This window comes from Sebastes fasciatus, chromosome 22 (assembly GCF_043250625.1).
Source record: "Sebastes fasciatus isolate fSebFas1 chromosome 22, fSebFas1.pri, whole genome shotgun sequence".
In the NCBI taxonomy this organism is placed as follows: domain Eukaryota; kingdom Metazoa; phylum Chordata; class Actinopteri; order Perciformes; family Sebastidae; genus Sebastes; species Sebastes fasciatus.
In genome coordinates, this window is record NC_133816.1 from 7,946,230 (window position 1) to 7,969,681 (window position 23,452).

The 23,452-nt window shown below is 38.5% G+C and overlaps 1 protein-coding gene across 7 annotated transcripts in view; it reads left to right on the forward strand.

The window, feature by feature from the left end:
- The first annotated feature begins 652 nt into the window (after positions 1–652).
- The window catches only part of elavl2 (ELAV like neuron-specific RNA binding protein 2), a 33,608-nt gene continuing 10,808 nt past the window's right edge, over positions 653–23,452 (forward strand). For 2 of the 7 annotated variants that reach the window (XM_074623406.1, XM_074623411.1), the window contains exons 1-4: positions 681–1,156; positions 16,747–16,837; positions 17,993–18,236; positions 23,342–23,445. In XM_074623406.1, coding sequence (XP_074479507.1) covers positions 16,766–16,837; positions 17,993–18,236; positions 23,342–23,445 — 420 coding nt within the window. In that variant the 5' untranslated portion in view covers positions 681–1,156; positions 16,747–16,765. The other 5 variants (XM_074623410.1, XM_074623404.1, XM_074623409.1 and 2 more) reach the window with 5 other exon arrangements.

Here is a 23,452-nt window from a genome sequence, read left to right on the forward strand (position 1 = left end):
TGCTGAAAGATGCTGAGAGCTGCTTGGATGCAGAGGGATTTTGCTTTCCTGCACTGATGCAAACGTTTATTGCAAAAAATCATTTTTCAGATATCTTGCCCATGACAATGATGATGTGAGAGTAATGAAATGGCGCAGACAGTGAGGGGGCATGATGTAGCAAAAAAAAAACACACCATGATGATGACGAGCGCGTTTGGTTTATTATAGGAGAATGTTTCAGAGTTGTTTTATTTTCTCATGTGAGGGCTGAAGAAGTGGAATAAAACATCCAACAGTGAAAACAGCACACAAATGAATAAAATAAGGATTTTTTTGTTCCTTTTTCTTTTATGATGGTGACATGATGTGGTGTGAAACGCACAAAAAACAAACAAAAAAAGAGGAATACTCTCCAAAGCCACGGTGTTATTCCCGCCTGCTGCACTGTGCGTGTCTTTTGCGAGGCGATGTTTGACTTCAAATGCCATATTTAGGGGAAAAAAATGCTTGATCGCGTTTGAGTGACTGTTGCGACGACGAATGGCATCTTGTGATTTTTGGAGAGAGACGCGTTGAGCAACACAACGAGGAGCGCGTAAAGAGCCAATCGCTGTCGGAGGAAGCTCCTGCGCGCATAAAGCGGTGGATGGAGCTACTCCGGGTATACTTCCGCGTCCAATGCGTGTTCATGTGTAGGTTGAATGGATGAAACGGAGAGAGAGCGGAGAGGTATAGGCATGCTGTGATACGGCCCTATATATTGTGCGTGCAGGACTATCTTCCTTTTAAAGACAACCTCCTCCTCGCATTGGTTTCCACTCAGTGATGTCGCGTGTTTGTGTGGCGCACCTGTAAAGAGCGAGACAGGCAGAAGCCGGGCTTTTTTAATTATTTGATTCCTTTTATTTCTTCTGTTCTGTTTTTTCCCTTTTTTTTTTTTTTGGTTTCATTGCATTTTGCTGAAAGGAAACTCATTTCTGTGTTTTTGATTTAATAAATATTTCATTTTCCCTCATTTTCTCTTGTTTGTGTTTGGCTTTTTATGTTTCCAAGTTTGAACTAAAAAGAGAGAGAGAGAGGAATCCATCATTTGACACTGCTATTTGGCACAGGTGTTTTCATTCAGAGATTTGTTTTGCCTAAAGGACGTCCATAACTTTCATTTATAGAAACGGTAAGATCTATTTTTACACATTTTGCTCATTCACCTGAAATCGATATTTTTTAATCCTTGTGTCAGTTCTTTTTAAGGACAGTGTGTGTGGAGAGCAGATCATGCATTCACTGCAGTCTTCTTCAGGCTGTCTTATATTGCATGCAAAAACGCGATAGGAAAAAGTGACCGTGATGCATTCATGTTTCCATTGACGGCTGATTTTCCAACTCTGATTTGCGGGTGCCTTGGGGATATCATAGACTTACACGATGGGATAAGTAGGCTATCTCTGCACGTGCTCATTTCAACATCTCCCCAGTATTAAGACATGGGCGTGTTTATTGCTGTAGTGTGTAGAAATATAGGCCTTGGTAGAAAGCTGAAACGTGGGATCCGCATAGTAGTCGCTTATGTTACTGCATCTAAAGTAAAAAAACGTTGGAAATATTGGACTAACACTGTTTTATAGCATATGTAGAATTTCACAGTTATGGTTGCAGTAAATAATAACCAAATGTACATGATTTTTAATCTGAGCATCAATATTATTATTATTAAGGATATACATTTAAAAACGTATCCAAATACGAATGTGATTCATAACTAAGTGGTGTGTTGATTTAAAATGTAAAATAGCTGAGTATTGCTGAGGTGTAACTTCAAGTGTAACTTCCAAAATGAGTAATGCTATATAGGTTAAGTGCAGTCTACTTGGAGTTGCTGGATGATATGTTCCAAGTTATTCTGTAATAATGAGCATATTTGTATTACATTTGTGAATTCCAGGTCTTATAGATGTAAAGTGTAGACAACACTAAAAGAAATCACACTCTGGATTTCATCTTTTTTCATGCAAAAAAGGCCACTTATCATGCAGCATTCACATTTTATTAGGTTTTTATTCCTATATTAATGCCAGATACATGATGTCTGTCCTGTATAGGCACAAACAGTGGCGAGATCTAAAATAGAAATGCTTATAGATTCCTGTTGTAGGCCTAATTGTAGTGAAATTAAACTCTTAATTTTGCTGGTTTCCCCCTGAACACCCCAGGGACCCTGATGGTGGCACCTTTGCTGCAGCTTTTGGGGACCACTTGCTCCAGCAATTTTCATGTGCTGTGTGTGTTTTTTTTCCTTTTGCATTGCCATTTTGGCTCCAAATGGTACTCAGGCTATAGGTAGCATGCAGCAAAAGAAAGTACACCTGCAGCAAATCAATGCGTTGATAGTGTATTTCCGGGTTTAGAGAGCGGGGTCTTCTCTGATTGGCCGAGAGGGTCTGATTAGTTTACTTAATGTAGCCGCGTTCCCGCCACCGCCCCCTTTTTTTCCTGCTGCGGAAACAACTGAGACCCAAAAAAGTTTGATGTCTGCAGACTTTACATCATTAAATACCCGCGACGCCGACTGAACGCCTTCAAGGTAAGACACCACAAAGGAATAGTGTAAAAAATATGAAGTTGCACGACCAACTGTGCAGAAAATGGACGTAGAACAAAAGGCATTTAACGAGTTACGGTAGCTAGCGAGGCCAAACCAAGTCGGACATGTTGGCGTGCAGAACTTCATTGGAAATATGCGCGTTTTAACGTCACACAGTGTTTGGCCTGTAATATCTAACTTGTAAGCTAGCTAAATTAATCATGCATGTAGTAGCAAACCCAGACCTACATATCGGGGCTAGCTTACATGCAAGATATTCTCATATACTCATGCAAACTTGAGTTTCATGCACGAACCGCGGTGCACCGGCGGAGTCTGCACGGCGCTAGCTCTGGTGTAGCGTCAAATGACGACTAGCATGCTGCAGTTTCACACAAAAGTTAAAACTAAAATGCAATTTGGACTTTTATCGTTTGTTGTATGCAATAGTGGTGTTGTGGAGAATGCACTGCGTAGTTTGGACTTTGCATGAACCGAGTTTCAGTCGTGTTGCGCAGTTTGCCTGCAGTAGCACACCACCAGGTGTCACAGATTAATCAATTAAGGAGAGCAAGGCAGCTCTCAACTCTCCTCCTCAAGTCACCCTTGTAGTTCTCCTAATTAGCATTACCTTTAAACTCAGTTGGGTTCAAATGCATGCATGTATATGGAGCAATGTGGCAGGTGTACTTTTTTTGCAGCATTACCTAAATACATGCATGTATATGGAGCAATGTGGCACTTTTTGTAGCACTATTATACCACTGCTGTTGCATTTTACAATACGTTTGGTAGATATCTTATCAATTCTTTGAATTAAAACTACATTACGATAATATTTAATTTAGCTATGAATTTATTCTGTGTTTACACACAATGGCCATTATTTTGTCAGTGCATCTGATTTTTTTTTTTTAATCCAGTACATTAAACCTTATTTTGCTATATATGTGATGTTTGACATTCATAATTTACTACCTGATATAATGGTGAGTGATGCTGTTACTCATACTAATGAGCGTTTTAACTGTCCACTTGGTCAAAAAAGGATGTTTTTAGCTTCATGGGGATGTGTTTAATTCAGACCATATTCACATGAATAAATACATGCATGTATATGGAGCAATGTGGCAGGTGTACTTTTTTTGCAGCACTATATTATACCACTGCTGTTGCATTTACAATGCTTTTTGCAGATATATATTCTTATCAATTCTTTGAATTAAAACTACATTACCATAATATTTATTTAGCTGTGAATTTATTCTGTGTTTACACACAATGGCCATTATTTTGTCAGTGTATCTGATTTTTTATTATCCAGTACATGAAACCTTATTCTGCTATATATGTGATGTTTGACATTCATAATTTACTACCTGATATAATGGTGAGTGATGCTGTTACTCATACTAATGAGCGGTTTACTGTCCACTTGTAAATGGTCAAAAAGGAGGTTTTTAGGTTCATTGTAGTTTTTGTGCTCAAGGGCTTTGAGGACAGTTGTTAATACTGTAATTTATGGTATAAACAAAGGCATATTATTTTCTATTTTGCATATTTTTGTGCTTATGATTGTAGTATCTGGCCTTGAATATTGAGCAGGTGAATGTGCTGAAGCCACAGGCGTCTGAGTTATAGTTGGCAGTCTGCGGTGAGTAATCTTCAGTTGGTAGGTCATGAAAAGATTACATATCGTCGAAGCCAGCAGCTAAGAGCCCGGCCAGTTAATTTACCAGGAGGTTGCCAACACACAGGACATCTGTGGTCCTGTGGGCATAGGGGGGACAACCCAGTAAAATGAAATGGGGATGTCACTCCTTACTGAGGATTCAAAGGTGAGATACTATGAGTGGAGATTCCTAGTATTTGTTAGTTAGAACATAGACGTTTGCACGCTGTAGTGTTTATTATTATTATACGTGGTTTCCTCTTAATTTTTTTTTTCTGATTTAATGATTTGACTCTGTGACAAGTGAGACATTTTTCAGACAGATGAAATGGAATATGATTAACAGACCAGAAGTTCAATATTTGTCAGTGATAAAGTAGTGGGCTTTGCCACCTTTTGTCCAATCACCTGATTACATATAGTACTTATGGTAATTAAATACCACAACTCTTTGTATGCAAAATATATTTTTCTAAAAAACAATGCCTGAATCAGGTTCCATTTTACTTGGGTCTTGGTGTTTGTGCTTTTTAGAGAACTGTTACTTAAGTAGTGATATTGTGCAATTTTGCTATTAATATCAGTTATGTCAAAAGCCCAAGAAAATATCTTAATTAATATTAAGTATCCTTACAGATCGCATCACAAGTCCAGCTTTAGTATAGATACGATATGCTCAAATGTTCATATTTATATATGCTGCTTTTAGGCATTTTCCTCTTCAGTGTTCATGCAACTTCCACAATTTCAGCAGCCTCTGTGCTCCTGAGAGCGACAAGAGATAAGAGCGGCTGTCTTAATGTATTATTGAGCCCCCACGTTTGCCTTTCTAAATAAAGGCTGCTGACAGAGTGACTAAAATGCAGGACAGGAGTGAACTTCCAAAGGCCACATCACTGTGCTCTGTACAGCAATGTGTGCTGCTGTCAGAACTGGGTTAGTATACAGTGGGTGGCTTTAAAAAAAAAAAAAAAAAGCAATTCCCCCCCTTTTGTCCTTCTTAAATGCCCATCCCCCTTTCTTCTCTTCATGGCCTCCCCCTCTACCCCTCCTATGCAGTTGATCTAGTCTGGGCTCTGTGGATGCTGCACAGGACTGTTTTCATTTGGTCCTCCATGTCTGTTGGCCACAGGGTGGCCCTCACTCTGCACGTGTGTGGGTCATTACTGGAGGCCAGCAATGCAGTGTTCTTGACCCTGTCACTGCATCACAGCAGCTTCTATAGATCACATTTCATGCTCTGTATAGGTGTTATGTGGTGAGTGTTGATTTGTGTCTAATGTTTGGCTGTATTAGTGTGTAGGCCTGTGATGGTGAGAAGAAGAGGTAGTATAAATAAACCTAGTGGTGCCTAAACATTCAAGACATTTCTTTTTAATTTTAAATTATTAGACTGAAGCTCATAGCGACTGTATTGCAATCTGTAAACCCTGATTTAGTGTTTGGGGCTTGGCTGCTAAATTGACAAAATCAAAGTAAGGTTAATAGTCTAAGACCTCTAGTCAAAAACAGTTAAAATAGCTGACGCGCTTAAGAGACTGAAACATCACAACCTCATCGATGAACCCAGTGCTAAATGAACAATCACAATTGTCACTCTCTTCTTAGTTTTAAACACTCTGACCTATAACGTTTTAAAAGTTGTACCTTGTAAATATATGGTTTGTTGTCTTGTTTTATCTGATATTAAGCCAAGCTTTAGCATGACACTCACCCTTTTTTTATAATATATGGCCCGTGCACTTTTTTATATTAAAGTAAATACGCCAGTAGCTGAAAATATGTTACAGTAGGTTTTACTAACAATCCATTCTTTGGTGATGTTACTTTTAGAGTTTAGTTATTAGTACAAAATGTGTAAATTCTCAGAATGAATTAATTTGTCATTGATTACTTGGTATTAAGTACCAATCAGTACCTCTGAGTTAACACATATTCATAACCAATAGTGTTGGTATGTTAAACAGTTGCAAGAACAGGCAATTCATGTGATAACAGATTCAGACTTATTTCTATATTTTTTTTATGAAATAAAAGAAAATTGTGAGAACGGATCAGGATATTTGGGCAATATTCTTTTTCATAAGTAATGACAAGTTGATATTTTTACATTGGTTCTCTAACAGCATCAAGCCAGAAAGAATAAAACATGCCTCTGGTCAAAATTCAGAATAAGTCAAATATTGATGAACATGTGTTGCAGTCTCTTGAGCAATACAAACTACCCAACTGAATATTATTTCAGGCAGACTCTTTGGTAAATGGTTTATTTTTTTGGTGAGAAATTGTACAGTTCACTTTGGAGGCAGCCTGCCAATTATAACTCAGTATTGCATCACTTTTCAGTATTATTCTAACTGGCTCTGGTATTAGGGAGCTGCTGCATAACTAACCCACTGTCAACCCTACCCACTGTAGCATTGCACCTTCAGGATAAACTTTATCAAAATATTAAGCACATCTATGTTGATACATGCTCATCTTTAAATGTTAATCTGTATTCAAAACTGATTTGCTAGGAGGAATAGTAGAGCAAAAATACATTGAAACACTGAGCAGAGTTTTGACTGCTGAGCAACACAACATCTAAGATAGCAATTGTCCTGCCAGCATGTGATGTAAACTACATGGTCAACAATGTTCACTTGTTGTCAGCAAAAAAGATGATTCAAAGTCGGCTACAGAATTTAATGGACCAGATGCAATTAAAATCAAAGTAGTAAATCTTTCGAGGTAAAACGTGTATTTCAGGCACACCAGGGAAAACTACATTCATTTTTCACGAAAAGAGAAATCAGTTGATATATGCATGGGCAAACTTATAAATTCACCATAGTTAATTGTACAGTATACCTTATTTTTCTCATCAAGGTACAAGTAGTCTGGATCATTTTACAGCATCGTATGTTGTAGCATTTGCCTTGGCACACTTCAATGTGTGGGTAGACTGGTCACATCTGTGTTTTCAGCTGGGATATTTTGAACTGTTACTTGTGGGCTTTTAGTTTTCAAGGACAGGCCGTGCATGTCAGTGTGTGCACTCTGGAGTTCTTCACTCTGCAGCTTGTCACGCATACTTGGTCAATTTAATCCTCCGAGGAGCTAGTAGCAGAGATTCGTGCCTCCTCACTTTAAGTGCTCAGTGTCACATCAGTACATGCTGATCTTGCTGTTGGCTTCAGGTTCAAGTTCAAGAAGTTCTTCTTCTTAGTCAGATCTGTAAATGGGCTACATTGCCCAATTGTTTATGTATGATAAGATCTTTAAGGTACTCTATATGATATCCAGAGCATTAATATAGCATCAAACAAGTATTTGCTATGTAAAGATATAAAGGAGTAATGGGTACCTGAGCAGAGAATGAAGTCTCTCTCCCTGTGTGTGTGTTGTAAGCAGAGGTTCTCAGTGCTTTGTTGACATAGCCGGGCCGGCCGCATGTGGTTTTAGTGCATGTTAGTGTATGTGAACGTGCCCCCCTGGCTAGCTCACGGCTGCCGCTCAGCACCTCTCCCGTGCTGCGGTTACATCTGATAACCCCGTCCCCACCGATGGCACCGTCGCGGAAGTGTAGTACGTACCATATTGCCGTTGTAGCTGTGCAGAGTACTGTAAGAAAATATGGAATATCGTGATATGTTTTGTGATGCTGTATCGATTCCCAAAAACACAGTACCGATTTTTAATTAATAGTTTACATGCAATGATTAACTCAGTCAGTACTTTATTTCATTGGCAAAAAGGTGCGTCCTCTCAGTGTATCAAACTGTGTCAAAGTAGTGCTATGATGTTGAATGTTATAGGGACTGATAAATGCAGATCCCACTGTTCTGGTGGTGTGTTCTTTATACTATGACAGAATTCCTAAAATAATTTTAAATAATTTTTAATATATCGCTTTACTTACAGTATTGCAATACGTCTTAATATACTGAATCGTAACCCCTGTATCATGATACGTATCGTATCGCCAGATTCTTGCCAATATACAGCCCTTGTGTGGCGGCAATAGAAATATTTCCAATCTTGCAATTAGCACCTTTAAAACTTTGTCCTACTGTATTCCCCCTCATCAAACTAATGTTTGTCAAATATACAGTAGTTATTTTTATCTTGTGTTTTGATCCCATAAAAGGTCTCACAGAAAGGAACTATATACTATATTGTTTTGTATAATCCCTGAAATTGACTGACTGGCTGAAGAAAATGCCAAATGCCTTTTCAACCAATATGTAATCAAATATAACCATTTTGTGCAATATTACTGGTAATACTTTAAAAGTATGAATCAGTGTGCTCATACTGGAAAAGAGGGGAGGGTGTTGGTGTCTTGGCTGTAGACTACATTTGTCAAGTACTGTAGTGCATCAGAGTTTTACAAGTGAACAATGTAAGGGGTGCAACTAACAATGTGTATTAATTCGTCTGTTGATTATTTTAATGATTAAGCAATTCATTTGTTAGTCTAAAAAAACATCAGAAAATAGTGAAAAAAGCTTGTCACAATTTCTCAGAACCCAACATGACTTCATCATATTGCTTGATTTGTCCGACTATCAGTCGCTGAACAGAATAGACACAAAATGTTATCAGGTTGTGACTGATTCCCTAACAGTTGATTTCCAGCTGTACTTCAGTCAAGAGGTTGATCAGCTGTGAAATATTGCTTCCAGACACCCACTCAGTCACTTTTCTGTGTAATTAATTAGCACAATTAGTGAACTGCTAAAACAGCCAGCATCAGAGGTAGAAGCATGACACAGGGCTAAAGCACAAAAGTATAGCAGCTGTCAAAGTATTTGAAGTAAAGTAATGACAAAGCTTTGTCGTTAGTTGAATGTCCCTTATGTTTTATTTTTGCATATTGTCCTAGTGACTAAAAAAAGATAACTTAAGCTTGTGTGTGTGAAGTCAAAATCATTCACTCTATTTGAATTGTGACTCTGTATTCTCTTCATAGTTACTCTGCGTGCAGAGGCTTTTCCCCCCCTTGTGAGAAGGCTGTGGGATCTGAGAGTACCAATAACTAAACACGCTACACTTTAATGAGTCCTAAAAGGCAGCCTGCTCGGTGGGGTAAAATTGTGGAGGTGGATGGGTTTATCTTAGCAATGATGGGAAAACAAAAAAAGAACCTCGTGGTCTTTATCTTGGGCTGGTTTCTGACGAAAACTGTGAGGCAAGGCCTCTAGGGAAACAAGATGCTCCGCACTCAAATGCCTGCACTAAGAGGAGGCTGCTGGCTGGCTGCACACAGTGAAAGCCTTGACTGAAATTTTTGGGGAGAGGCGTCTTGCCAAGCTTTCTCTTCCAAGTGTTTATCTAATGAAATATTTCTGCCTTGTGGCACTATCTCAAGCGGGACAATAGCCAATGTTTGTGCTTTGTACTTGGAATAAAAGGTGAAACATATGAAATGGAGATTGAAGTAAGTCATTTTCTTCAACACAATATGTTCGCTTGTGGCCTGCTTTTTTCTGTTACTCCGCATGTGGGGAGGCTGTTCGTGGCTTTGAATTGTGATTTTTGGCATATGGAGAACTTTGGCTGAATATCACTTTGGTCTTTGAGATGTCTGTCTTTGTGCCCTTTTTTGCCATGTTAACAAAACTGCAAAAAAGTTGACATGTCAAAGCAGTACTTACATTTTGCAGTCACCTGGTTTTATATTTTTTATATTAACATTAAGTTGCAGGATACAGGAAGTCGGCTCCAGTCTCTGGCTCGCTTGAGCGGAGCGAAAGAGTTGTACTTTCGTAGCATTTATTCAACGACAAATAAACTGTACACACACACTGTCTGCTACACCTACGTTCACAGCTATAACGCAAACAACCCCACACTTACCGCCAACACACGGTCTGTTGGAAACTCGCTAAAGTTACGCCGCGCTGACAGACTACGTGTGCGGCGGCAAGCACGAAGCCTCCGGCAATGCTAGAGCTGTCGGTTATCGGTTAAGAACATTTTTCAAAATGAGCATCCCTATTTAGAAGTATGCCGTTTATGATGCCTGGTGTGACTAGTGTGCGTTCATGTTTGTCATGGCCTGCAACCAGACATTACCTGCAATGAGAGTAGTCTAATGCAGCATTCAGTAGCACCACATGCAAGTCTGTGCACTACTTTACACTACTCTACTACAATTAACAAGGGGTTTGAATCTCCAATGCAGAGGGCTACTTTTAAATCATACTATATTTGTAATGATTCGTAATTAAAATAAACAAATGAATTAACCCACCTTAGAAAATAAACATGATGCACATGTTTACGTACGTTACGTTTCACCTTCCAATAGATTGATGCAGGGATGACGTACTTTTGTAGGCCAACCAGGAAGTTAGCATCCCACTGGTTCTCTCGACAAAAAGCCAATGGGTTTTTTTCCATTGCATTTTGGATTATTGCAGAAAATAAGCTCTGTGGCAAACAAATGTTTTTGATACTTACACGTTTTGTTCAGCAAGATAATCTCTTAACCACTTTTATGACTTTTGAAGTGTAAATGCAATCGCCAGAAGTCCAAAGCTAACGTTAGGCTATAAACTAGGGCTGTTAATGAATATTCTCAATTCAAATATATATTCTAATAGTAAAAAACAGATATTCAAATATGAAAATTAATATTCAATTTTGAAGAAAGAAAAAGCAGCGTAGACGCTGTTGGATCGTTACTGTATTAATGACACATGGACCATGAGCGGCCTGGCTCAGCTGCAGGAGATTTGGTGTGTGTCACCTATCCTTTTCCCTGTGACACGTGCGGTTCACAGCAAAAATAGACAGTGAAAATGATCTGTTGAGTGCTGGCAGTAACAGCGCTGCAGCAGCAATGTTGGCTGTGTGGACACCACACACGTACTACGTAGCAGTTCAGCAGGCTGTGCGGCTGCTCTAACCTGTTAACATGGACGCCGAAATGAAAAGCAAGAGGTTCCGCGTCGAAACGGACTATAGAAAAACTGTGGCTGTGAAGTAGCTCATTGGGTGTTGTATCTCCCTTGTGTGTGAAACCCTCTCCCTTGTCTAAAACCAAAGCTTATGTTTATCACGGCAATGACGTTATTGCAAAATCCATGTCGTGGCCTAATGAAACACCGGTGAACGTGATGAAACCAATATATCGCCCACCCCTATCTGTATGGAGTAAGTTTGACACTTACATATTATAAGGAATATTAATGATTAATTGAATATTTATTTCCCACTCTGGGACATCAGTTCCTAGGGTTGTGGTTTCCTATACAAGAGAATAGGGGGGATGATATTGATAAAATCCTCCATCATTTTGTGTAGTTTTCTATCAAAATGGCAGATTTTCTGGCAAAACTGCATGGTGAAAGTTGGTGTTTTTACCTTGATATTATGGAGGTTTGAGTGTTGATGCAATTAGCACTGTAGTCTGCAGCCGTCAATCTAATGTAACTAGTTTATTGCTTCAGCTCCTTGACCATCTCTTTGCATTTGCTGCAAAACATGCTGAAAATGTTCATAACCGGTTAAGAGATGCTCATTGCCCATGTCCTGGGAGATTGAGGCTGCTAAGTTAACTTGTTACTGGCTATGAACAATTGACTGTCCTTGTTCAGACTTTGAATGTTTCCATAATATGCTCTGTACACGATTGTCACGTGGGAGATGAATTACTCATCTGAGGTTATTGTTTCTTCTAGTGAATGAAATTTATGTGGTAATGGGTCATGTGGGTTGAAGCTATTTTCTGTATGGCTGTAGTTTCTATTTTTGCTTGGGTTATGTAGTCACTGGGTTTTGACCTTGGTTTAGGGACATGCCAGTGAATCAGTGAGTCATGTTTTTGCACTGGTGCACTGCATCATTGGTAATTCAGTTTGTCCACAGTACATTCAGAAGCCTGAAAACAGTGACGGTGAAGAAGGATGCATTTCATAAAACAGGAATAAAACAATCTAGGCTATATATGTACACACAAATGTCTCCCCAACCTGCAAGCGATGTTGGCCTGAATGTTTGACCTTTACAGTAGAAATTATTGATTGGACATTTTCAGTCATTCTCAGTTCAACCAAAACTTTGTATTTTATCAGTGGAGGAAAACAGTTCCTGTAGAATGGCATTGTGCCATTTTTATAATTGCCATATTTTGATGTTTGAAATAGGGTTGGGCGATGTGACCTAAAATTTATATAATTTTTTTTTTTTTTTTTTTTTTTGCTTTTGCGGTGACAGTATAATATCACGTTATTACAAAGTTAAAAGGGATGCTCCACTTAAAACATGATTCTACCTCTTTTCACTCCATTGGCAAGCGGTAGCAGTGCCGCAGCAGCAATGCTGTCTGTGTGGACACCACACGCTGCACATGAGGGCTGTGTGGCTGCTCGTCGAAATGAAAAACAAGGTTTCGTGATGAGACAAAACAGCGGTAGCTTGTGCGCAACCATAGACGGTATAACCTGTGTGGGTGTGACCTAGTTCATTGGATGTTGTATCTCCCTCGTGTGTGTGCTAAACCAAAACGTGTGTGTTTTTCACAGTAACGACGGTATTGTGAAATCCATGTCGTAGCCAAACCGATATACCGCCCACCCCAAGTTTGAAATAAAAAAAAATAAAGACCAAAACTGATGTCCTAAACTTGTCATCTGTCAGTTTAAAAAGAAAAAATCAAAGATATTCAGTCAACAGTATGAAACACAAGAGTTGCAGGTAGTATTATTGTCAAGTTTAGTTACATCACCGCCCATTACACAAAATAAGTCAGTCAGTAAGCCCAGTTCTTATGAAGGAGAAAGTGATGCTCCGTGTCGTGCCTAGCAACGCCCCTTAACTGTTGTAAAATCACTGTAAATGGCCCCCATGGACTCTCAAGTATACCTAACGTGAGGAGAAAGGAAAATAAATTCTCATCATGTTACAGTTACATTATAACCACATATCTATGTACCATCAGCAATTGTTATGCTCACTTTTCCCTGGGTGTTTTCACTTGCCAACGATATAATTTTTATCATGATAACAAAAATATCGCTAGCAGTTGACAACATAGCTATCTCGTAGACTCTTTGTTTATTTTGCCGGTATCTGTGTTTTTTTGCACATTCATTGTATGACAACGTAGCGTACTCCTGACCGTTCTCGTCCAGGTGGATAATCAGGTCTGAAAACAGCGAACTTACCACATAGTCTAATGGCTGCCAGTGCTGCCGTATACTGCTTTCCCGTCTGTTTCCCCATACCTAAACCTGAACCAGCCCTTATCCCTAACCCTTCCTACCGATGGGGGTACTATTATTTTAACAGGAGGGAAACACTATTCGAAGGGGGGAACAGACTTCATCACAACACCTGCTTTGCTTCTTAACATTTCCACCTCTTCAATTTCTCTCATTAATTTCAGCGTATAAAAATAGCAGTGTGTTTTTAGAGTATTTTTACAACGGGTTCGAACGCAGCTCAGACAATCATAATAAAGGACATAACAATTTTATAATTTAATATATTCACTAAGGAATCTGTGCATTATTCTTTTTTGCTGATCTTTCACATATCAGCAAGCATGGGAATGAACATATTGCCAGTGACATAGGATGTTGTTACTCCGATGATAATGCACTGTTGTGAGGAGGTTCTTGCACAGACTTCACCACTCAAACACGGCTTCTCGAACACAACTGACCAAACCAGAATATTGACTTGAGTTCACTGTCGTCCTGTGACAATGGATACTACATCAAATAATGGGTAACTAAAAAACTGACCAATTAAGACCATTTTTGATTTAATGGCTTGATATGGAGTATGTGGGGATAAGTGAACTTGTCAGTCAGGTGCAGGCAATGTAGTCATCAGATGATCGACATATGCTTTCAGATTAGATTAAGGAAACTGCCTGAAATTCTCGTCTCTTTTAGAAAGAACTAAAACTGTAACATGTAGTCTGATCACCTGCCTTAAATGTGAAATGTTTGCAATTGTTCATGGCTAAACGATGTTCTAAGTGGATGTTTTGCATCAGCCTTTCAGTCTTCAAATTATCTGGATTCAAACTGTTAAATTCTATAACAAAAAGATAAATATCTATATCTATATATAGATATGGATATCTATATATGATCTTCACAATTTCTTGAATAGTTTTTGTACTATTTGGAGCGAATGTAAAAAATAATTCTGTTCTTTACAATCCTGATTGGTGTGCTATGCGCTCAAACACACATTCTCCCTACTGACAAGTTTTCTTCTGTGCACAGAGATAGCTTGCCGATGTGTTTTCAGAGCAGAAAGACATCTAAATGTCTAGATAAATAACACTGTTAGGTACATTGCCATTTTTTGTCAAGCTATCCCTGTGAACTCTGACCACACACTCACAGTACACCTCCAGTTTTTCACAATGGATAAGCTGAGGTTTGTTATTATTTTCTAATCGAATAAGAGTTCAGAGTGGATCTACAGATGTTTGATCTGACTGAGCTGTTTGCTGCAATTTTCTCAGTTCACGTGTAATTATGTACATCATGATGCATTGCACAACCAATTGCTACAACTGACGGTGACAGCTGAGATGTGGCAGCATTGTAACACAATTAACAGAGAAAAGAAGAAAATTAATGAGAAATGGCTTGTTCAAAAAATCAAAGGTGATTCCTCTTCAATCATGACAGCTGCACTGACTTAATTTAGTCAAGATTCAAGTATACTTATTAGAACAAAAGTCTTTCACTGAAGGGCATAAAAGGAAAATGTCAGATGGAGGATGTGTGAAAGCAGAAGGCTATACAGTATATATTTATTGACATGTTGTGCATATACTTGTATGGACCACAGTGTGAGAGCACAACAGTATGTTTTAGATGGCAGAAATATTCTGACAAAATGCAATCAAGATGGCATCAATAATTTAATCTCTTCATCCGGTCCTCTGGAATAATGAAGAATATTTTTAATTCATACATTATCCTTCTCTATGGCTGAGTATGGTGAAACACTAAAAATGGCAACATTGACTGGTTTGAGATGCTCTCCACTAAGAAATATTGATCAGGTTTATGCCTGTCCACCCTGCAATTGCAATGCTGTTTTCATCACTTGAGTAGAGAAAATCAATTTGCATTTGAGTTATGGCAAGTTGACATTTTCACTAGATGCAACCAACAAGGTGAAACAAATTCATAAATAGGACACTAAATGCTCAGTTATCTGTGCTGTATTTTTTTTTTTTTAATGAAAAGCATGCAGCCTAAAAATGTGTTTGGACCTGTAATGTAACTTTAATTTACCAACACATAATGCAGATGGAACAACAGTAGCCTAAACATCAATGTCTATACAGTATGTACAGTAGAGGGAAGTGGTTGTTAAGCCACAGAAGAAAAATATAAAAACTGGAAAAAGCACAATTGCGCTGTATGCTATGCTCCTGCCTTTTTGTTTTTCCTAACAAGTTTAACATGGTGGCACGGCTGTATGCGGCTTAGTTTACTAGGTTAAACACAACATTGAAAAAAGGTCCATGTACAGGGTTTTAATTAGGAAATTAATTAGCAGACGAAGATGTGTGTAAAAATTAATTTCTTTTGATGTTAGTTGAGGCACCTTTATTCAGGTGAGGCAGGGTTTCCTCTACTATAAAACGCTGTGAGAAACACTTGTGTAGTGGATGAATCAAATCAGTACATTTTGTGTTAGCAGCACCTGACCCAAATAATGCAAAATTTGATCATGTTAATTGTCAACTGTGATCAATTTTGTACATTCCTATTTTGAACATACTTGTTTAAGTATAACAAATGTCCTTAAATTGTTTGAATGGTAATGTGAACATGGTACACTAGTCGTTTTGTGGTTAGTCATATTGAGATTTCCCTCACAAATTGCTTAGGTTTGCTATAGAGTATAAATGGAATTATTTTTGTTATTTGTTATGGTGATTTAAGTTAGTTTTAAGCTTTAGTTGTTGTCTTGTTGGTGAACGCTGGCTCATCTCACCTAGATGATACAAACTAGTTGTCAGTGGTTTGTTTGACTTTAAAGTATGACTTTACGACATATGGGAAATTTGTAGATTATTTCAATATGAATGCTTGCAGTTTTAATGCTTTGTGTGTGCCAAAGACTGGATAACAAATGCAGGATATGTCAGCGTAACTTAAGCACCGACTCTTTTGCTGGATGTGAGCAATCTGAGCAGACCGATTGATTTGTGCTTACCAATTTCAGCGATCATCCTTGTGCAACACTCCCATCCATTTACTAATTTGCCATTCCTCATGCTTATTGTCAGTGTTGTTGTGGCCAGGTTTCTCTCTTGACTGGTTCTGCTGTTTGATCCTTACTGAAGATGAATTGTGACAAAGTGAAACATTGCCTTTTGCTTCTCCCTGGTTTAAGCCAATCTGCATGGACAGCTGGCTCAAAAAATATAGCCTCCTTTTCTCCCCCACCACAACAATGACATGTGATCACCTCTGACTGTTGCTCTTGTTCTTGCTGATCTAACATGAAGTACTTTTTGTGTCCACATTTTCAGACGGCAACTCCAAACTAACATGGCAGTCAGACTGTGCGATGTGGCTTCTCTGCTTAGAAGTGGTTCGTGGGCGCCTGAGCCTTGGACTGGGGTCTGTGGCACTTCTCTTCTTAAAAACAATTTGGCCAGATGGCCTGCTTTCTGTCTCAGCGCTCAGGCCATACCAATGACGTGAACTCTGTCATATTTTGACACTAAAATCAAATTAATCACCTGTCCAATTTGGAATTCAGACACTTTGGGGTGTTGTGTAAGAAAACCACCCACGTTGTTAATGTTTGACTATATTGGTATGGTCTAAACCTGTCTGCAACTGTCTACTCTGATATGTTTATCTCATTAAATTACTTGAAATGGTGGCTTTATGGCCTCTGCACAAATTAGTCAAAATGTGATGCTTAAGAATAATATGCATAGTCGTGTGATTACACTGACCTGCTTTCTAGTCATGGTGAATGTGTTAACAAAGGATGGATCTTCATACAGTAACTTGTTGCCTTAACTGATTCCCATATTATTTAAGGCCTGCTAACGTACCGACGGCTGCAGATTTGGTGCAACTATAGGCTTTGCATACTGTATCTAGTTTATTTTGCAGAATTAAATGATTCACTCTTGTCGCCACATTTAACCTTGAAAGATATGTTTAAACATGCCACTTACCAACTAGAATATTGTTTTATCAATTGTTGAGCTTCTGACAGATTAATAGACCGTCACATTACTTTCTCAGTAGAAAGTCTCTCCTGTTTGCCCAGAAACAATAGCAGCAATCATGAATAGCAAAGAGGGAATTCATTGTGCAGTCTTTTTTTTCTCACCTGTGGTAGCACTGTTAGATCTAACATTTCACATTTGGCCAGATATTTATGCTAAAGACACACATTAACATAATTGCACACACATCACGGCTTCTACTTTCTAAAAATGTAATGGCCTGGAATGTTATTTCTACTATGCTACACTAATTTATGTTAATGCACAATAAAAAAACGGCATGAAGAATTTTTGCAACAGTCTGTATCCTTGACTTGTGTCTTCCCCGCAACCTACTTGTCTTAATGATTATTTGTGTTTAGGTTATACATTTTTTATAAATATGTATATATTTTAATTAGTCAGTATTCCAACAAACCAATGTTTCAATGTGTGAAGAGTGTCCCTTTTCAACTATCTGTTGGTATTTTGGTGTTTTTGTCTGCATTTGCATGTGGTTTTGACTTGATTTTTTTTTTTCTTTCTTCAGCAGGTAATTGCTGCCATGGAAACACAGCTGTCTAATGGGCCAACTTGCAACAACACAAGCAACGGTCCTTCAACAATCTCAAACAACTGCTCCTCACCTGTAGAGTCGGGGAGCATAGAGGACAGTAAAACTAACTTGATAGTCAACTATCTGCCTCAGAACATGACCCAGGAGGAGCTGAAGAGTTTGTTTGGGAGCATCGGAGAAATCGAGTCCTGTAAACTAGTCCGAGACAAAATAACAGGTAACTGTTTTCATTGATATGGCTGGTTAATCGCACGCACCCAATAGATATGTGCTAAGAACTTATTGGCTGCAAGTATGTGCATTCATATTGCCATTAAATTGGCACACAATTTGATATAAATTTTATATACAATATATTTAATGTAAGTTGAAAGTACAATAAGAACATCAGCATTGACTAGCAAGATTGTTCATGTCATACGCTTTTCTGTTTATGCATGGACAGTATGTGACTTCCTCTTTGTATAGTTGACATATATACCATCATACATTATGGAGCTTTTTACCCCCAATAAATGCAGAGGCCTTTGTTTTGAAAGTCAGCCAATCATTGTGCATTTCATTATGGAAAATATCAGGCACTGTCTTTACATATAGTAGCAATTGTAAAACCTACCAAGCAGCGACACAAGGACTGATTTTAATTGCTATATAGATACTGCCTTAATATGTAGGATAATACTAGTGCCACTAGCAAAATGACATTTAAAAAAAAAAAAAAAAGGCCCTCAGGAAATTGAAAGGGATACTATTGAATACTTTCTACTCGGAGGGTATTTCCTTGGTTCTTTACTACAGGAATTTTAAGAGACACTCAAATTGAATTGCATTTTTACATTCCTTATATTTGGCCAGGTAGAAGACTTGACAATTATTTCAGGTTGTTTTAATGGGAGGAATGCAGCTGCACCAGTGTGATGTGAGCAGGTAGATAATGGCTAAGGCTGCTGGATTCTTACTGCTTGCTGTTTTGATCAAGGTTACTTAGACCTTCGTCCATCTGCTTCTTATAACGCAGTCGGATGGTCCGGCACATGATGATGTATACACACATCTGTTACATTTGCATTTGGTCCTGAAACATCAACAGCGTTACTTGAGTGAACAGATCTTTCCATTGAAATGAGGCTTATTGAGAAGCACTGTTGAACTAAGAGGCTAGAACTTTAATAATTATGGATTATATTTAGAGACTCCGAGGTAGTCACCTTCATTAAATTAACATGGAAGATGTGCGCCTAACCGCATATGGCTTTGAAATATTAATAATGTTTAATATTTCAAAATGCTTATGTATAGCTGACCAGTATTCACATGTCTGGCTTTGCATGGTCGCTTGCTGCCGTTCCCTGTAGCTGCTAAAAATATCCAGTGCTCCAAGTATGTTTGAACTGTCTCTCTGCTTGCTTCTGTAACCACGCTATACTGTCTTCTTTTAGGTTTTCTCTAACAAACATTTCTATTACAGAAGCATTTGTAGAAAATAACTTTTTTTTAAAGATAGAACCAAGTGGTGGCTCAGTTGGAGTGGCACTGTATAAATTCTCTATATACAGAATCAAAGCTTTCATATTTTATGTCGCTGAAACCAAATGGCAGTAAGTGGTAGACCACAAACCAAGGTTGCTGCATTTGTGGGGATGGAAGGCATAAGGGGCTCTCATTATGTATTTACTGAATTTAGACTTTTGGCACGCAGCGATGATGAAAATTGTCAAGTGTGTAGTCTTGCGTGGAATAAATGCCCTTATGTAGCCATGCATACAAGACAGGCATTTGATTGTTGATGTGTGAAATGGTTTGAGCTGAATTGACAAGTGATCCTCGTTTAAAATCAGTGTCGAGCACAGTCTGCTTGGGTGATTGAACATAAACATGCTTGATGGATTGCATATTTAGTGGAGCAAGTGTGAACATAGCACTCCAAGTAATTTAAGTGCAAGGAAATAAGTGAAACAAGTTGTTTGAAATCAGCCTGCCCCTTGAGTGAAAAGAACTTAAGGCGATACTACATGTCCCCATAAAGTGGGGCAGTGGAAATGTAGATTCAGATTGAACAAGTAACATAAGTGAACCTTTTTGTGGTTTGACCAAGGAAACTATTTGTTGTTGGCCCCCTGATGACTCAGTCAAGTTTGGTCTTTTAGGTAACCTGTAAACTAAATAAATAAAAACATTAATGGATAAACAAACATTTTACCAAAGCACGGGCTCCTCTGTGGTGACATATGCCTTCTTGTTGCTTTGTAGACATGGGTGATATAAATGTTTTCATTAAAAGCAGAAAAAAGAATAGATCCAACCAGACTGCTTGACCTTGTAGACCTGCTCTCCTTTAGTGTTGGTTTAGATTTTTTTTAATGTCTGGAAATCTAATGCATGTTTAACTAGATTATATGTTGTCTGCACACAGGGCCACTGTGGTTTGAACCCCAAAAATTGAAGGAAGATTTCCTTTGTAATGATTGAGAATCACAGGAATGTCTCACATAGTACAGTATCGTCTCGTTTTTCTAGACCAATCTAAGTTAAATTATATTAAGTCAGAGATATTTGCCACCGAAGACATTAAAATTAGTATTTGTTTTTCAAGTCAACAGTTCTTTTTGAAAGTAACCTCTAAGGGATGTTCCCTTGCTGTCTTGGATGGTATAGTAATTGTATGTCGGTTGTTTATTTCGCTTGTCCTCTGCGTTATCCTGTTGTAGTAAATCCCAACCGTTGAGTTGAATAAAACTGTTTGCCGGATCATCTGTGTTTAGCATTGCAGTCATATTTATCTTGTATTCGAGTGTTGGGAAGTTGTACACATCTGTGAAAACTTGAATGTGTCATGTTAATTTCTAGCTTATACCTTTTTACAAAGAGAAACAAGTGATTTAGAGTATATAAATTACACAAGCTTCACTTTGTTTTCAGAATGAGAGCTTGTGTTAGATTGGATTAGGGATGACAGTTGCACCGGCATCTTTAGTGAAACTAAGTGTGTAGATGGGGGTCTGTTTACGGCACAATTCCAAAGGCTCTTAGCACCAGTGGTGATCTGATTAGGAGTAATTAGCCATATAAAAACAAATTGCCTTTTTATTAAAGAAATACAAATGTAGCCAGCTGGAAAGGGTGAGTTCTTAGCTCTCCGGATGGCAGTAGATACTTTCCAAACAGGACACTTAAGGAAGGCAAATTTCTTTTGGGGTAAATGTATAAGCAGCACTGACATTAACTAATTCAAACTTGTTTGTCTAAAACCTAACAGCTGTTCCGATGCTTGCTCTGAAGGAGCTAAACTTTCACTGTGCCCATTATTGCTTAATGTGCTACTGCAAAATGTATTTAGTATGTGTCAGAATTTCAGTTACAGTCGTTTGGTCACATTTGCAAAAATCTGCTATTTTAAATCCCAGGTCTGAGTCTGAAAAGGGGATTGATCCCTGCTGTTGAGCAGTGCATTTATAAAGCATCCATTTGATTATACAAGTGGATTGATAATGAATTGATCAGCTTTTTCCATCAACAGTAACTATCCAGCAGGCTATTATAAATTAAGCAGTTCAGCTAGTATTTCTTTTATTATTTTTAACTGATAAAAACTTGAATTGGGGTGGGAAAAACTGACTTCAAACTCAGTTGGGGGAAAAATTAGGCCCTTAATGTTATTCAAAGCCTCCAAGTCATTTCTCAGGAACGATGCTCTGATTTCAATCTCGGCTCTACATAAAACCCTATCCCCTCCAGACTGTGTTGCTTTTGTCTCTCCCTTGGCCCTGTGGCAATGGATTTAAGCCAGCCTACATCTGTGTACTGGTGCTACATCAGATGTTAAGTAATCACCAGAGAGATGTATGCTTCCTCTTTGCTTTAAATGTTCTCGCCTTGGCTGCTGCTGCTGCTGCTGCTGCTGCTGCTGCTGCAGCTTAGTCTTTGTGTCATTTTCCTCCCACTATGGGCAGCACTAGTCTTTTACTGGAAGCTGGGTGCAGCTCTCTGTTTGAAAGTGCATCCCAGCATGTCTCCTCTACTCCTTTTAATGACAGCTGAAAGTGAGCAAGTTGTTTGTTATAAGAACATGTTTAAGGCCTCCCAGGCGGATGTAGCAGCTACTTAGACGTTCCATAGGAAGACATGACTATAAGGGCAGAGTGTGCCCACATGCAGCATGAACAGTAGAACACAGTGAGGCAGGCGGTTTGCCCGCAAGGCTTAAGTAAAAGTGTCATTTCACCAGCTTATTTCAAAGGCTCGGCATGTTTCTCCTGGCTATAACAGTCCCTAAGATGTAAGGTGAAATTAAGTTTATGAACTTCACGTGATCACAGCAAAACAACCCATGAGACCAGTGACTCATGGTGGTGAGACAGATAATGCCAGTTTGGATGCATATAGGGTGTTCAGATGTACAGTAAAGCTAAATTGAAAGCAATGCTGCAAGCAATATTTTGACAGTTGGTTGTCTGTATTTTCCTTACTAATACAGCAATGTGGTCTTATTTTAACATACTTTGTTAAATGTATACGTATTTCATAGTTTGACGGTCTGTAGATTGTAAAAGTTGTTGAACTTATTTGAATTTAAAGTCTTGATTTAAAAAAACAAATGTTTGTGATTTTGTAAGTGATGGACAAGTCTGGACCTCTCTTGTGGATTTCACATCACAACACACATATACTCTCAATCACCTCTCTGAACATGTCTTGTGCTTGAAATATTAACCAGATTTAATCTCATGTAAAGTTTGATACAATTCAAGTTGCTTATGCTCTGCATTAATATGCTGAAGCTGCTCGAGCTGGTGAACTTGACCGGCAGTGGAATTGCAGAGAGACCCAGCAGTGTGGGTGGAGGAAATTGAATTGCCTCTGTGCACATAAAGAGTGGGTGTCAATCTATTGTACATTTTAGAGATAAACTGTAGAGGGAGGGGAACACATTGAGCCTCGGCGGCTACTGCACTGTGTCAGAGATGAGTTGGTGTGAAAGCAGAGCAATTGCCTGTCGTTTTTAATTTAAGACATGTTTGTCAAAGAGTTGGTTTGAGAATTTACTATAGGTTGTAAGCTAAATAGATTTTGGAAATGAGCCTCTGACCTCCTGTGTTTGTTCATGCACTGCCAAATTAGAACTAAAGACTGTTCATCTATATGCTAGTATTACAGATACATAATTTTTTGAGTAAAGCTGCATTGACGCCATTCACCACGATTCACAAGACAGTTTTGTCCATATTTAGTTGTAATATATTACCAGATGTTTGTATTCAGCAGTCACCTCTCACTTTCTATTAAGTGTAACGCTTTATGTATTTTCTGGTGTTGTGATTTCAGGGCAGAGCCTAGGATATGGATTTGTGAATTACGTGGACCCGAAGGACGCAGAAAAAGCCATCAATACCTTAAATGGCTTGAGACTTCAGACTAAAACCATCAAGGTAAGAC